The 13036-nt window shown below is 50.7% G+C and overlaps 1 protein-coding gene across 5 annotated transcripts in view; it reads left to right on the top strand.

Annotated features, from left to right (window-relative positions):
• Positions 1-13036, top strand: part of LOC144165167 (sodium/mannose cotransporter SLC5A10-like) — a 349040-nt gene that overhangs the window by 237844 nt on the left and 98160 nt on the right. For all 5 annotated transcript variants that reach the window (XM_077695277.1, XM_077695276.1, XM_077695275.1 and 2 more), the window contains one exon: positions 2888-3056. In XM_077695277.1, coding sequence (XP_077551403.1) covers positions 2888-3056 — 169 coding nt within the window. The remainder of the gene's footprint in view (positions 1-2887; positions 3057-13036) is intronic.

The raw sequence follows: 13036 nt of genomic DNA, 5'->3' as shown, positions 1-13036 counted from the left end.
ATGTTGTCATTTTACCTGCAGTCTACGATAGTGAAGTTCGATGGTGAAGTATTCATCCAGAACAGAAGGATGGGGTGTGCATCGGTTCATGCTTGACACCCGCACTCAGCAACCTCTTGTTGGCCCGCTTTGATCGAAGACTGGATGAGGCCCTCAAGGAATCAGACGTCGTGAAGGTGTTCCGCTTCGTGGATGATTTGTTTTGTGGTGTACAAGCAGGGTGACGACCAGGCGGCACAGGTGGAACGGATATATGGGATATTTGCTTTGGTCTTGGATGTGTTTACCCTCACGAAGGAACTCCCTGAAGAAGGACGCCTCAGGTTTTTGGATCAGAGTCTCCTGTTCGCAAAAGACCACGTGTGCTGGAGGTACGAACCGCATGCCCAAAAAAGTCTGCTCCCATTTTCGTCGGCGCATTCGAAACTGGTGAAGAGGGGTATCGCCATGACTGCACTAAGAAGCGCCCTGCTTCGTTCGTGCCCCCACCAGGCTCCAACAAGTTTTTATACCCAAGTGAGGCGGTTGGGGGCGGCAGGGTTTCCTAACCAATGCCTGACGGCGGTAGCGGAAGGGCTCCTAGCCGAGTTTACTGGACGAAGGACTCGTAGGCCGAAAGAGCCGGAGCTAGTCAAGAAGAAGGTCGCGGTTATACCGTATATTCATGGCGTATCGCATCGGCTCAAGAAAGTAGGAAACCGGGCGGGCGTGAATGTTGTCTTCTCAGCAAAAAACAAGTTGTGTAACTTGTGCGGCAAAGTGAATGCTGAGTCGCATAATGAAGATCGAAGAACGCGCACCACGAATCATGCCACACGCTTCACGGAGTGCACCAAAGAAGTTGTTTACGACATTCCCCTTCGTTGCGGTCGCTCGTACATCGGGCAGACTGGAAGATGCGTGAATGACCGGCTTCGTGAACACGCCAACTCGATGAAGACTCGCTCGGGAAGCAACCGCGCTCTTCATTGCACATCATGCGGCTGTGTGCCCTTTCTGGATGACTGCGCCATTTTGAAGCGGTACAGAGATACAGACACGAGGGATATACACGAAGCGTTCGAGATTGCGGTGAAGAAAGAAAAATGCGTCAGTAAGCCGTCGGTGGCTTTACTACAAAAAAGGGATAAATTACCTTAATGGGTAAACGTGTGGTTGTAGATACGACAAGACGTGATTACGTTTTCTCATGGTTCTGTAAATCTTCTGTTTTTTGTGTATTTTATGTGTGACAAGCGTATTTATAAGCGAGCCGCAATAAATTACGCTCAGTTGTTTGTCAGCGCTTGTCTGTGCTTCTTTCCTAGTCCTTGTCTTTTGCGCTGTTGTTTAAGTTCAGAATGAACCAACTCGCCCCAGTCGAGCCGCTAATTCAGTACAAAACCCCTCCCACGCAACATGGCGCCGGGGGAGGATGACGACAGGAGAAAAGCGCGCGCCAAGGCTTTGGAAACGAGCTTGGAAGGCAACCCCAATGTCATGTACGTCGATGCCGCCCTGGTCCAGGGAAGCGACAATGCCGCTTTGGCAGTAACAACAAGAGACAGGTTCGTCGCCGTGGCGTCCACGAGGACAAGAAACGCAACAAACGCTGAAGAGATGAGGATCGCATTGGCACTAATCCAACCCGGGGCGACGCACGTCGTGACAGACAGCAAGAAAGCCTACGCGAACTACCGCGGGGCGTTGATCTCCTCCGAGGCGGCACCTGTCCTCAAACGGCACAAAACACTAGACAACATGGTCTAACTGATTTGGACCCCCGCGCACTCCTCCCTGGTCGGCAACAACATCGCCGACTATTACGCCCGAGACATGTCCCGCCGGGAGGTGGAGGAGACGGGGGTCGACTCATTGACACCAATCACTGCCTATAAAGATATCATTACAATGTACAGGGAAAATAGACAAACGCTACCTGAGCCTCATCACTTCCTCACCCGCAGGGACCAGACGATAATACGCGGAATACAGGCAGGGTCTCTGGCCCACCCAACACTATTACATAAGATGTATCCGCACCAATACTCCGAGCTGTGCCCGTTCTGCCACACTAGCAAAGGGACGTTAAAACGCGTCATCCTAGAGTGCACCGCACTAAAGGCACCAATACCCGACACACCCCCCCGTTCCCCATTTCCGCTTAATGAGCGATTGGAGATCCTTCGGCTCAGCCCCTCCGCAAACGTCCACGCGAGCCTAGCGGCCCGTGGGTGGGAGTTGCTAGCCCGGTACGGGGCATGGGAATGAGGCTCCGCTCCCGTCGACAGCCCCCCCCCCCCTCCCCCCCCCACTGGAGGGGCCTCACTCACTAAAGCCTAATAAAGTTTATCAATCAATCAATATGCTTCGGATCAGAGGGCAGACTAGACACACAAGGAGATTCGTTATGACAGTACTACCTTCGCAATGAACAGAACGACAAAATTGGGGAGACAAATTTCAGGCATAACAAAAACAAAAAGCAGGCAAGAAATACAAGAAAACTAGTACAAAGACTACAAATCCTGTTAAATGGGCTCGCTGTGGAGACAAGATTTGCAAATTACATAGCGAGGGGGAAACTAAGAAACGTACTGCAAATTTTGTTAAACTAAAAGGCGTTGAAAAACTCTTTTGATAAAACAGCTTCGATAAAATGTCCATCGATAAAACAGCGTTCGATAAAACGGCTTCGATAAAACGGCGTTCGATAAACTGCCCGGACCCCTGTGAAACAACTTATTTGCGGACGACGTAAGTGACCAGAGGAGAAATCACCCAAAAGCAGATTAAAGTGTACGCGATTCATTGATAAAATGGAACGTCAGGTTGAAACATTTTTCAAATGTTAGAGAACGCCAGGCGTCGCGGCGTGCTGTTTGCGATGACCATATTTCGTGTGCAGGTGCTTTGTGGTGGCACTCGTGGCGGTGAGCATCGTGTGGATCCCGGTGATCGAGGCTTCCTCCGGCAGCCAGCTGTTCGACTACATCCAGAGCGTGAGCAGCTTCTTGGCGCCGCCCGTTTGCGCCGTCTACGTGCTCGCCATCGCCTGGGCGCGCACCAACGAGCAGGTACGACGGACGCGGTCGCTGATCACTTCCGTTGCGTGGCTATGATTAGTGCCGTCGCAACGCCGTCTGATTGCTGCCCACGTCCGCAATATTCTACAAAAATGTTTCTCTTGCAAGCAACGTGTTTTTCTTGTGTAACGGCGTATTTTTGTTCACATACTGACGCTACTGTAGCATGAAGATTGCAGTGAAGAAGTCGAAACGTTGAAGAGGTTTTAAAGGTTAACTTGTTTACTTTACTGATGACATTGGTGACATTTAGCACACACGAACTTGAAACAATTACACTTATTACATAGATGAAAAAGACAGTCAAAAGATTAAGGGTACTTAGCGGGACATAGCTGGCGGGCGAAGGGCTCCCGGCGGGAGGGAACGACGACGGGCGGCAGAGTTTCTGAAGTGAGCTGGTGCAGGCCGCCCTCTCGCCCTCAATAGCCGAAGACGCCGCGTTATATTCGCTTCGCGCGGTCTGGTGGGGGACGTATTGGGGGGAAAAGCGCATCCTAGCGTGTGTGGACGCCCGGGAGCAAGTCTAAGGCACACCCGCAGCCAATCAGGAAGACGCTTCTTAGCTCCAATCAGACATGTGCCCGCCAAAGTGAAAAGGAAAAAATCACACACAGAAGACACAAAGTTCAAACTCGAAGGCGCCCGTTTCTGGCAAAAGAATTACTGGTGAGAATAAAGTAAAGGTATACAAACTCGAAAAGGAGAAAAGACAGGCGGCCGTTTGAACGAGACCGAGGGTCGGAGAACATAGCGGCCCGCGTAGGCGCGCAACGGGGGTCGGAGACGCCAGTACGCGTGGTAATACAAGATGCGTCGATGGTCCCTCTTGAGAGCCGCGTCTCCCGGGTCGGCCGACGGGCCAACACGCTCTGCATGCGTTTCTTAGAAAAGCTGGGCCTCGGTGGCCGAAGAGGGATGCTAAAAAATTGAAAAAAAAAAAAAACGGAACGGGGGCTTCGCGACACTTGCTTTCGGTGATCTTTTGGCGCTGTTTGTTCTAGACAAAGCACATTCACGGGGTTTAGCACCTTGTTTCTAAATCCCTAACACTTAGGTGTTAGAGTGGGAACCGGCAAGGAGGAAGCGGCATTTAGAAACGAGATTTTGAACCTGGTGCATGCGGTTTGTCTCGAACAAACGGCACCAAAAGATCACCGAAAGCCAAAAAGACACCTTACTTTGCAGAGAAGAACTATAGCACTGCCCCCGCACGGGGCACCTTGAGTATTCATGGTGACGGTGAGCAGCGACACCGCGGACCCCGAGCTCCCAACATAAGCCGTGTCCAACCGTGGCGATGTGTTTAAAGGTGAAGGGTAGAAGCCGTAAACGGTGGCCGTCGGAGCCTTGGTCAAGCTCCGGCCGATGGGCTCCCTGCCTGTCTACCAGGCAGGGAGCTCCGGGACCTCTTTGACTACCAGGGTAAGGTCAAAGGAGAAAGTACCCCCGTCTCCCTGCTTTTATACTATGCTTTATGGTATTGTCTAAAACCCCCTCCAACCGTGATCGGCCCCCTAAAAGGGGCCGCACCGAAGTATCGTTTCCCCCATTGCCATCTTTGACATTTCCTGAACCAGATAATTTTTCTCAATTTCTTGTGATGGAATCGCTCAATCCAACCCACCCTCTTGCATCTCAGTCAGTCTTCTTGATCGCCAAGTATCTTGAAGCCATAGTAGGAAAATCGTATAAATGCAAAAAACAAAGGTCTGGTGAACTCTTAATTGAAATAAATGACAAGCAGCAGTCTGCAAAGCTTCTAGCTTAGACTAGACTGGCTGATCTTGACATCCGGGTCACACCCCATCGGAGCCTCAACAGCTCGCAGGGTGTGATATCCGAGACAGACCTCCTGAACGAAACCGATTCGGATCTCCTTGCCGGCTTGAAGGATCAGGGCGTCACTGCCGTGAGACGCATCACTATCCGTAGAGACGACAAGGAGATTCCCACCAAGCACATCATCTTGACCTTTGACCGCGCAGTTCTCCCACAACATATATATGCAGGTTTTATCCGGTGCTCAATACGTCCGTACATCCCGAACCCGCGGCGCTGTTTTAAGTGCCAGCGGTTCGGGCACGGTACGAACTCTTGCCGTGGCCGAACGACGTGTGCGAAATGCGCGGCGCACGACCATCCTAGTGACAACTGCCAATCCGATACCCTCACTTGAGTAAACTGCGGGGGACCGCATGCAGCGTACTCCCGCAAGTGCGAAAAGTTCCAACTCGAGAAAAAGATAATCAACATCAAGGTAACCGAGAACATCACCTTCCCGGAGGCGAGAAAGAGGTTCGCCTCTTTCCCTCTGGGGAGGTACGCTGACGCGGCTCGCCGGGGGGCGGAGCGGCGTCTGGTGTCCACAGGGACCCAGTTCAGCGAGTCTGACCTGGTCCCGCCCCCGCCCCCCGCTGGGTTGCCTCACGCAGCCCAACCCGGCACCACGCCGCTTGCTGAGGCAGCAGCGGTTGTGGTGCAAACCACTCCTGTCGGGACCGGTGCCGCTCCCGCCTCTGTCTCCCAGTCCTCCAGTGCGTTGGAGGGTACCGAGGTGATGGACACCACGGGCCCCGCACCGGCTCCCACCGCCACCGCACCCCCTGTGCCACCTCTGGCGCCCCCGACGGTGGCGGCTCAAATGAAGGGCTCCCGAAGGGGGGCCAAGTCCGGGGGGCCCGGTCCGTCGGGCACCCCTCGGACATCCGACGACGAGATGGATGTTGGGCAGTTCCTGCCTGCAACGCAGCGCAAGGAGCGGTCACCGACTTCCAAGCCTGCAGAAAGGCCCAAAAAGCCCAATCCAAGAGTAACAGCCCCGAAAGACGACACATGAACACACACGAACACACACATTCCAGTCATTCTTAAATTTAAATAATGGGAGCAGAAAATATCATCCAATGGAACTGCAGAGGCCTCCTTAAAAATCTTGACGATGTGTATGAGATTCTGCATGCCAGTCAGCCAAGTATTATGTGTCTCCAGGAAACAAAGCTCAACTCTAAACAAACAAATTTCTTAAATAGGTACATGGTATTCAGAAAGGACAGGGTTGGCTGCACCCACTCTTCAGGAGGTGTGGCCATTATCGCCCGGAAATCATTAGCATGCCACCCTGTCACTTTAAACACTGTCCTCGAGGCTGTAGCGATCCGTACCATAATATTTAATAGGTTGATAACGGTATGCTCCATTTACATCTCTCCTGATTTTGCACTTCTGAGCTCTGATTTCGAGGCACTGGTTGACCAGCTGCCCGAACCATACATACTAACAGGCGACCTTAATGCACACAACTCTCTGTGGGGCTCCTCCAGAACGGATGCCCGAGGTCGCCTGATAGAGAAGTTTCTTACATCCTCCGGAGCATGCCTTTTCAACAAGAAACAGCCTACATACCATAACTTAGGACACAATACATACTCGCATCTTGACTTGGCTATTGGTTCCGCAGTTCTCTTTCCATGTCTTGAGTGGGGTGTGGGCACGGACCCATATGGTAGTGACCATTTACCCACTTCATTAACGTATATAGGTACAGGCCCGAGCAGTCCATCTTCCCATAAAAGGTTTAATGAATCAAAAGCAAACTGGAGCACATTCACACAAACATCTCAACTTCACCACACATCCATAAAACACCTACACGTTGAGGAAGCCGCCCAACTCGTCACGGCGCACATCCTCGACGCTGCCGAAAAGTCCATTCCCCAGGCCTCTAGTGGGTCCCGCACCCCAAGGAGGCCCTGGTGGAACGAGGACTGCAGGCAGGCGCGAGAGGCCCAGAACAAGGCGTGGGGTGTCCTTCGCCGGTACCCCACGTCAGACAACCTCATTTCTTTTAAACGGGCTAAGGCTTTTGGGAAGCGAGTGCGTCGTGAGGCGAAAAGGGAGAGTTGGCGCACCTTCCTCACTTCCATCAATTCATACACTGATACACACAAAGTCTGGACACGAATACGAAAACTAAAAGGACAACAGACACACAGCCTGCCCCTGGTTAGTACAACAGGGGACACACTGGAAGACCAGGCTAACACACTTGCACAACACTTCGAACACGTGTCCAGTTCAGCACACTACACAAACACTTTCATAAAACACAAAACATCTGTGGAAAAGAAGTCCCTGCGTGATAAGAACAAGTCGCACACTTCTTACAATTCTTGTTTTTCAATTCATGAGCTGAAGGTTGCTCTGAGCACATGTAAGACGTCAGCTGCAGGTGCTAACAAAATCACATACACCATGATACAACACCTACACCCAGACACTCTTGATACACTCTTACACCTATACAATAAAATATGGCTTTCGGGGCACATTCCTCGCTCTTGGAGGGAGGCCATAGTAGTGGCTGTCCTAAAGGAAGGGAAGGACCCTTCCTCTCCTGCCAGTTATCGCCCCATTGCCCTGACAAGCTGCCTGTGTAAGCTCTTCGAGAAGATGATAAACAGGAGACTTGTGTACTTCTTAGACTACAATGGTCTTCTCGAGAGCTGCCAGGCGGGCTTCAGGGCGGGGCGATCTACCAACGATCAACTCGTTGCGTTAGAGTCTTATATCAAAGATGCTTTCCTCCACAAGCAGTACTGCATGACGATCTTCTTTGATCTTGAAAAGGCGTACGATACTGCTTGGCGGTACGGCATCCTTAGCGACTTGAAGTCCTTTGGCATGTCGGGTAACATGATGAACACGCTTGCCAGTTACCTGTCTGAAAGAACGTTTCGCGTGCGAGTTGGAACTGCACTTTCTAGGGTTCATGTGCAGGAAAACGGCGTGCCGCAAGGTGGAGTTTTAAGTTGCACCCTTTTTATTGTAAAAATGAAGTCTCTTCGGAAGGCTCTGCCACCAACCATTTCCTGCTCAATCTATGTAGACGACGTGCAATTATCCTTTAAGTCTTGTAACCTGTCTATCTGCAAGCGCCAAGTCCAGCTTGGTGTTAACAAGCTAGCTGGCTGGGCAGATAGCAACGGTTTTAAATTTAATCCAGTGAAGTGTACTTGTGTTTTGTTTTCGAAAAGGCGCGGCATTCGGCCGGATCCAGACATCAAACTCAATGGTGTCTCAATTCCAGTCAGAAATGAACACAAGTTTTTAGGTGTAGTCCTTGACGAAAAGCTCTCGTTCATTCCACACATATAACAGCTTAAACATAACTGCTTAAAGGCCATGAATATACTCAAGGTTCTCTCCCACTCTTCATATGGGGCTGACAAACAACTTCTTTTACGTGTTTTTACGAGCCTGATAGGTTCACGATTAGACTATGGAAGCGTTGTTTATGGGTCAGCAAGTAAGACATCCCTCAAAATGCTGGACCCAGTGCTTCATCTGGGGCTCCGGTTGGCATGTGGCGCCTTCCGGACTAGCCCGGTCGAAAGCCTCTATGTGGAGTGTAATAAGTGGAACCTACAACGTCAGCGAGCATACAAATATCTTCTTTTTGCTTTTAAAATTTCATCTATGCCACACCATCCTTTTAAATCGGCTTTTTATGATACGTCTCAGACTGCACTACTATTAAACCGACCATCGTTCTCTGCGCCCTTCTCTTACAGAGTTAGAGAGGAAGCATCAGAGCTTTCTGTCTCCTTTTTAGACACCATACAAAGTTCTCAAACAGATTTTATAGCACCATGGCATCTCCGCCCTGTATCATGCGACACATCCTTCACACATGTAGATAAAAACCGAGCTCCCACATGTGCAATTCTGCAGCACTTCTTGTATTTGCAGCAGAAGTATCAATTTTCTGAATTTTATACGGACGCCTCTAAAACTGCAACCTCTGTGTCCTGCGCGGCGCATGGGCCCGGCCTTAATGTCACTAGAACTCTTAACAGTAATACCAGTATCTTTACGGCAGAGGCTTATGGTGTACTTCTTGTTGTTAATCATATCCTTCAAAGTCACATCCCACAATCCATTATATATACAGACTCCCTCAGTGTCGTGCGGGCGTTGTCGTCAACAAAGTCTTCAAAACATCACGTTGTAAATCTAATAGTCAAGGGTATTATGTCGGTGTATGTACGCAAATTTGAACTGGTTCTTTCCTGGGTTCCTGGCCACAGTGGTATAGCCGGGGACGAAGCAGCGGACCGAATGGCTGCTGCTGCTACACTCTCGAATACAGTAGACATAACCACATTACCCTACACCGACGTGAAACCACACATCAGACAACAACTTCGCAAAACATGGCAAACACACTGGAGTGAAGAAACAGACAACAAGTTACACGTAATAAAACCACACTTGGGACCATACACCACCGACACACGTAATAGATACACTGAAGTCGCCTTGGCTAGATTACGGATAGGGCACACTCATGCAACGCACTCGCACCTTCTCACGGGGTCTCCAAGACCTCTGTGCAGCAGGTGCGGAGAGGCCCTATCCGTGATACACATCCTCATACAATGTAAGGCACTCGACATTACACGACGAAAACACTTCCCACAACTACACACACGACATATTCCACCACACCCGTCATACTTCTTAGGAGATGATGCCATGTTCTCTGTTCAGCGAACCTTAAGGTTCCTATCTGAAGTTCATTTCTTACAACTCATCTCTTATCACCCGTAGTTTTACCCCTGGTCCTATACACCAGCCACCGTATTTATCTTTTAACCACTCACGTTCTTCACCCTGGCCCTTTACACCAGACGTGCTCATAGTATTTAACTGACTTTATCCGATTTCCCTCCTTATCAAATAACTTTGTATTTGGCGCTCTTTGCCCATGTCGTCCTTGCGCCAGTAAACTTAAACCATCATCATCAACTATAGCACTGCTCGCTTGAAGGCTGGCACTGCTATACGCCTGGAGCTTCGCGATGGCGGCGCCGCCTGCCGCCGCTTCTGCGCGGCGTGTACGGGATGAGCAATTGATGGCTGGTAGGGCGTCCTGACCGCTAACGGGCGTCCTGACGGCTCCTAATGTAACCTCCAAACACGTCAGGCACAAGTGAATTCTATGTCGCCTTGTTCAGACGTGATACTGGTACAGTGAGAGGATTCTTTGTTCTTGCAGCGCGTGCAATGAATTTGGCTTTGTTTCGAATGTATACGTCGGAGAAAAGTCTGCCTCGGGGATTTGATTATCGCAATATCTGACTAGCACGGGTCTCTTTTAAGAGAATATAAGCCGCGCGAAATTTTAAGCATAGTCGACCAGATTTAGGGGAAATCCCGAAGGCGGAATAAATGTCTGCGAAGAAAAATCTCACATCAACCTCAATGCAGCCGTACGGCTACAAAGGAAAGCTGTGCAGCTTTCTCAGAAACTTCGCAGTTGAAAAAACAAATTCTTCCTAGTCCAGGATACGAACCCGGGATCACCGCTTATAGGGGCATTCACATGACGGAGAAATCCGCCGTTTGGCTCCTAGGAGTGCGCATCACATGACCCCTACGTCACGGTTTCTCTCCGGCTCACCGCTCCTATCGGAGGTCGGAGCTTTTGCTCGCGATCTACAAACGATCCGATGCTTGGCGGCGGAGGCGGCGGGATTTCGTCTGCTCGTCGGGCAGGTGGCCGTGACTCATGTTTTAGAGCGGTTGCAGGCACTCTATTTTTATTGCATCTTCTTACAATAGACGAGAAAAAGCGCCGCGCACACGACAGATGCACTGCGCGAGCCGCGTATACCACCAACACGGTCGCTGGGTGAGCGGCGGCCGCGACCGCGAAGTGGCGCAGGCCGGCGCAGGTAGCTTGTTATCGCTCCCCAAGGCGCAAAGAGAGCTGCACATACGAGAAAGGGGATAATGATGTGATGGAGAGTCGCATTAAAAATCTCCATCTGCGCCGCTTGCGAGAGCGGCAATCGAATATTCGCCGCAGTGTTACGCCTAGCATCTGCATGCGGGCCCGTAGGCGTGGCCCCGCAGGCGGACCGGCCGGCTGCTCCCAGCGAGCGTACCCCCACCAACTGCCTCGCGCGTCGCGCGCCGTTTTCTACGCGCCGCAGCGCCTGCATCGCATCCACAAATTGCCGCCGTAGCAGAATCGGCGGTGCTGCGGCAGCTCTGCATTAGAGATAGGCGACTGCAAACACTGTAAAGGAAAGTTTGACATCCACCTAAATGCAGCCATACGGCTACACTGCAAACACTGATGTCCGTCCGACAGACGCATCCTCCGTATGAGCAAAGGAGCTGGCCGAGCGGCAGTCCGCCTACGGTGACGTCACGACCTCACTCGGATTTCTCCGCTGAAACGCTCCGTCGTGTGAATACCACTTATCTAGGGCAGTACCAACTGGACCAATTCCAGGAGTTCGAGCGACTGGACTAGAGGAGAGGTAGAGATAGTGCAAGTATCTGCTTCGTGAAATATGTGCGCACTTACGACTGAAAGCAAGAATCAAGGAGAGTTAATGAAGCCTCGGAATATTAAGAAATCTGTAAGGTTAGAAGAAGCAGAATAGCTCGTACGGTAATAAAAAACCTAATGCGACTTCGGAAATTCCGGCGACGTTCGTCTAAAACTAAGCCAGGTAGAACTCACCAGACTCAACAAGACGCGTAATGCACTGCTATTTCGCAGGAGGGAGCGCTTACCTAAGTAAAGCTTGCAGTTGGGCGAGGTGGTAGATACTGAACAGGGGGCTTGCCGCAAAAATGACGTTGCAGAAATGCAGAAATGCAAGCGACGCTACACTCACGCACATGGGCCCCGTTCTTTTTAAAGCAAAGCTTTTGTGCTTTCGCGACCGTTGGTGTCAACAGAAAACTCCCGCCAACAAATAAAAGAATTTATTGGAACCGTCCAGCAATCGAACCTGGAACCAAGCCAGAGTAACCAAGAAGAGTAACCAAGCCAGAGCCCGTTGTCTTGCCAATTTAGCTACGAGCCCTCGCGGAGATGGGGAAGACAAGTGGTGCACTCACCAAGCACATCTACGGGTTTAACCCGTGCATTCTCGCTGAATGCCATGCGATAGCGATTAAAGGAAGCGCACACCAACCCATGGCATCTCACGTCTAGCACGCCAATATGCTAAAGCCTGTGGCTTCCAGAGTTCACGTAAAAATCTCAGCTCCTTGTCGTCCGCCCTCACGCCAAACGACACCTCAAGGACCACATGCAAATACTTCTTGATGGCCAGGCCAACACTCCAAGCCCCAGCATCAAGATCCTGGGCCTACATCTTCAGGCCAACACCAAGAGTGACGTATTCTTGCAGCGCCTCAAACACAGCATCAATAAAATCACACACATGATCAGGCGAGTTGCCACCAAGAAGCGAGGCCTCAAGGAATCCGAAAGGTTTCGATTAGTTCCAAGCTTTTGTCCTCTCGAGAATCACTTACGTCAACCCCCTGTCTTCTTCTCGGCAAGGAGGACATCAAGATGCTTTATATAATGATTAGAAAGGCGGTTGAGTAAGCCATTGGTCTTCCCATGAGTGTATCCACAGAGAGGCTGCTTTGCACGGGGCTCTACAACACGATGGAAGAGCTAATTCAGGGCCATCTTTCTGTAAAGGAGCTCCGAATAAGCGGAACTGCGGTGGGTCACCGCATCCTTCACCAGATTGGCTGGGCAGCACAGAATGTCAGTCCGCTTGATGTACTCCTGGACTTTTGTACGACCGCCCAATAACGGTATTTCGTAAACTATCGTTTACAGCGCTGAACAAGATATACGTCAGGAGAAAACGATGCAACACGAGTTTTGTCATGCGCAAACAACAAGCCCAACTGGTTCTTCGTGTCTTTGTAAACAATTCACGTGGAACCTGCGAAATACTTAGCGGTATAAGAGAGGCCGTATTGGTCCGTCATTCTCGCAACAAAGCAAAGAGACGCGGACGGAACGTAAGCGGGACGCAGCACGAACTACGTTTATTGCACGAAACAAATTCTAATTCAAATTCAAACTTTATTTTCCTTGAGTGCACAAGGAGGGGCAGTCGCAATAAGCTGCACTGAAAGGC

Source organism: Haemaphysalis longicornis, unplaced genomic scaffold (assembly GCF_048455015.1).
Source record: "Haemaphysalis longicornis isolate Haplotype H1 unplaced genomic scaffold, Haemaphysalis longicornis Haplotype H1 scaffold_14, whole genome shotgun sequence".
In the NCBI taxonomy this organism is placed as follows: domain Eukaryota; kingdom Metazoa; phylum Arthropoda; class Arachnida; order Ixodida; family Ixodidae; genus Haemaphysalis; species Haemaphysalis longicornis.
This window is presented reverse-complemented; position numbering and strand designations above follow the sequence as displayed.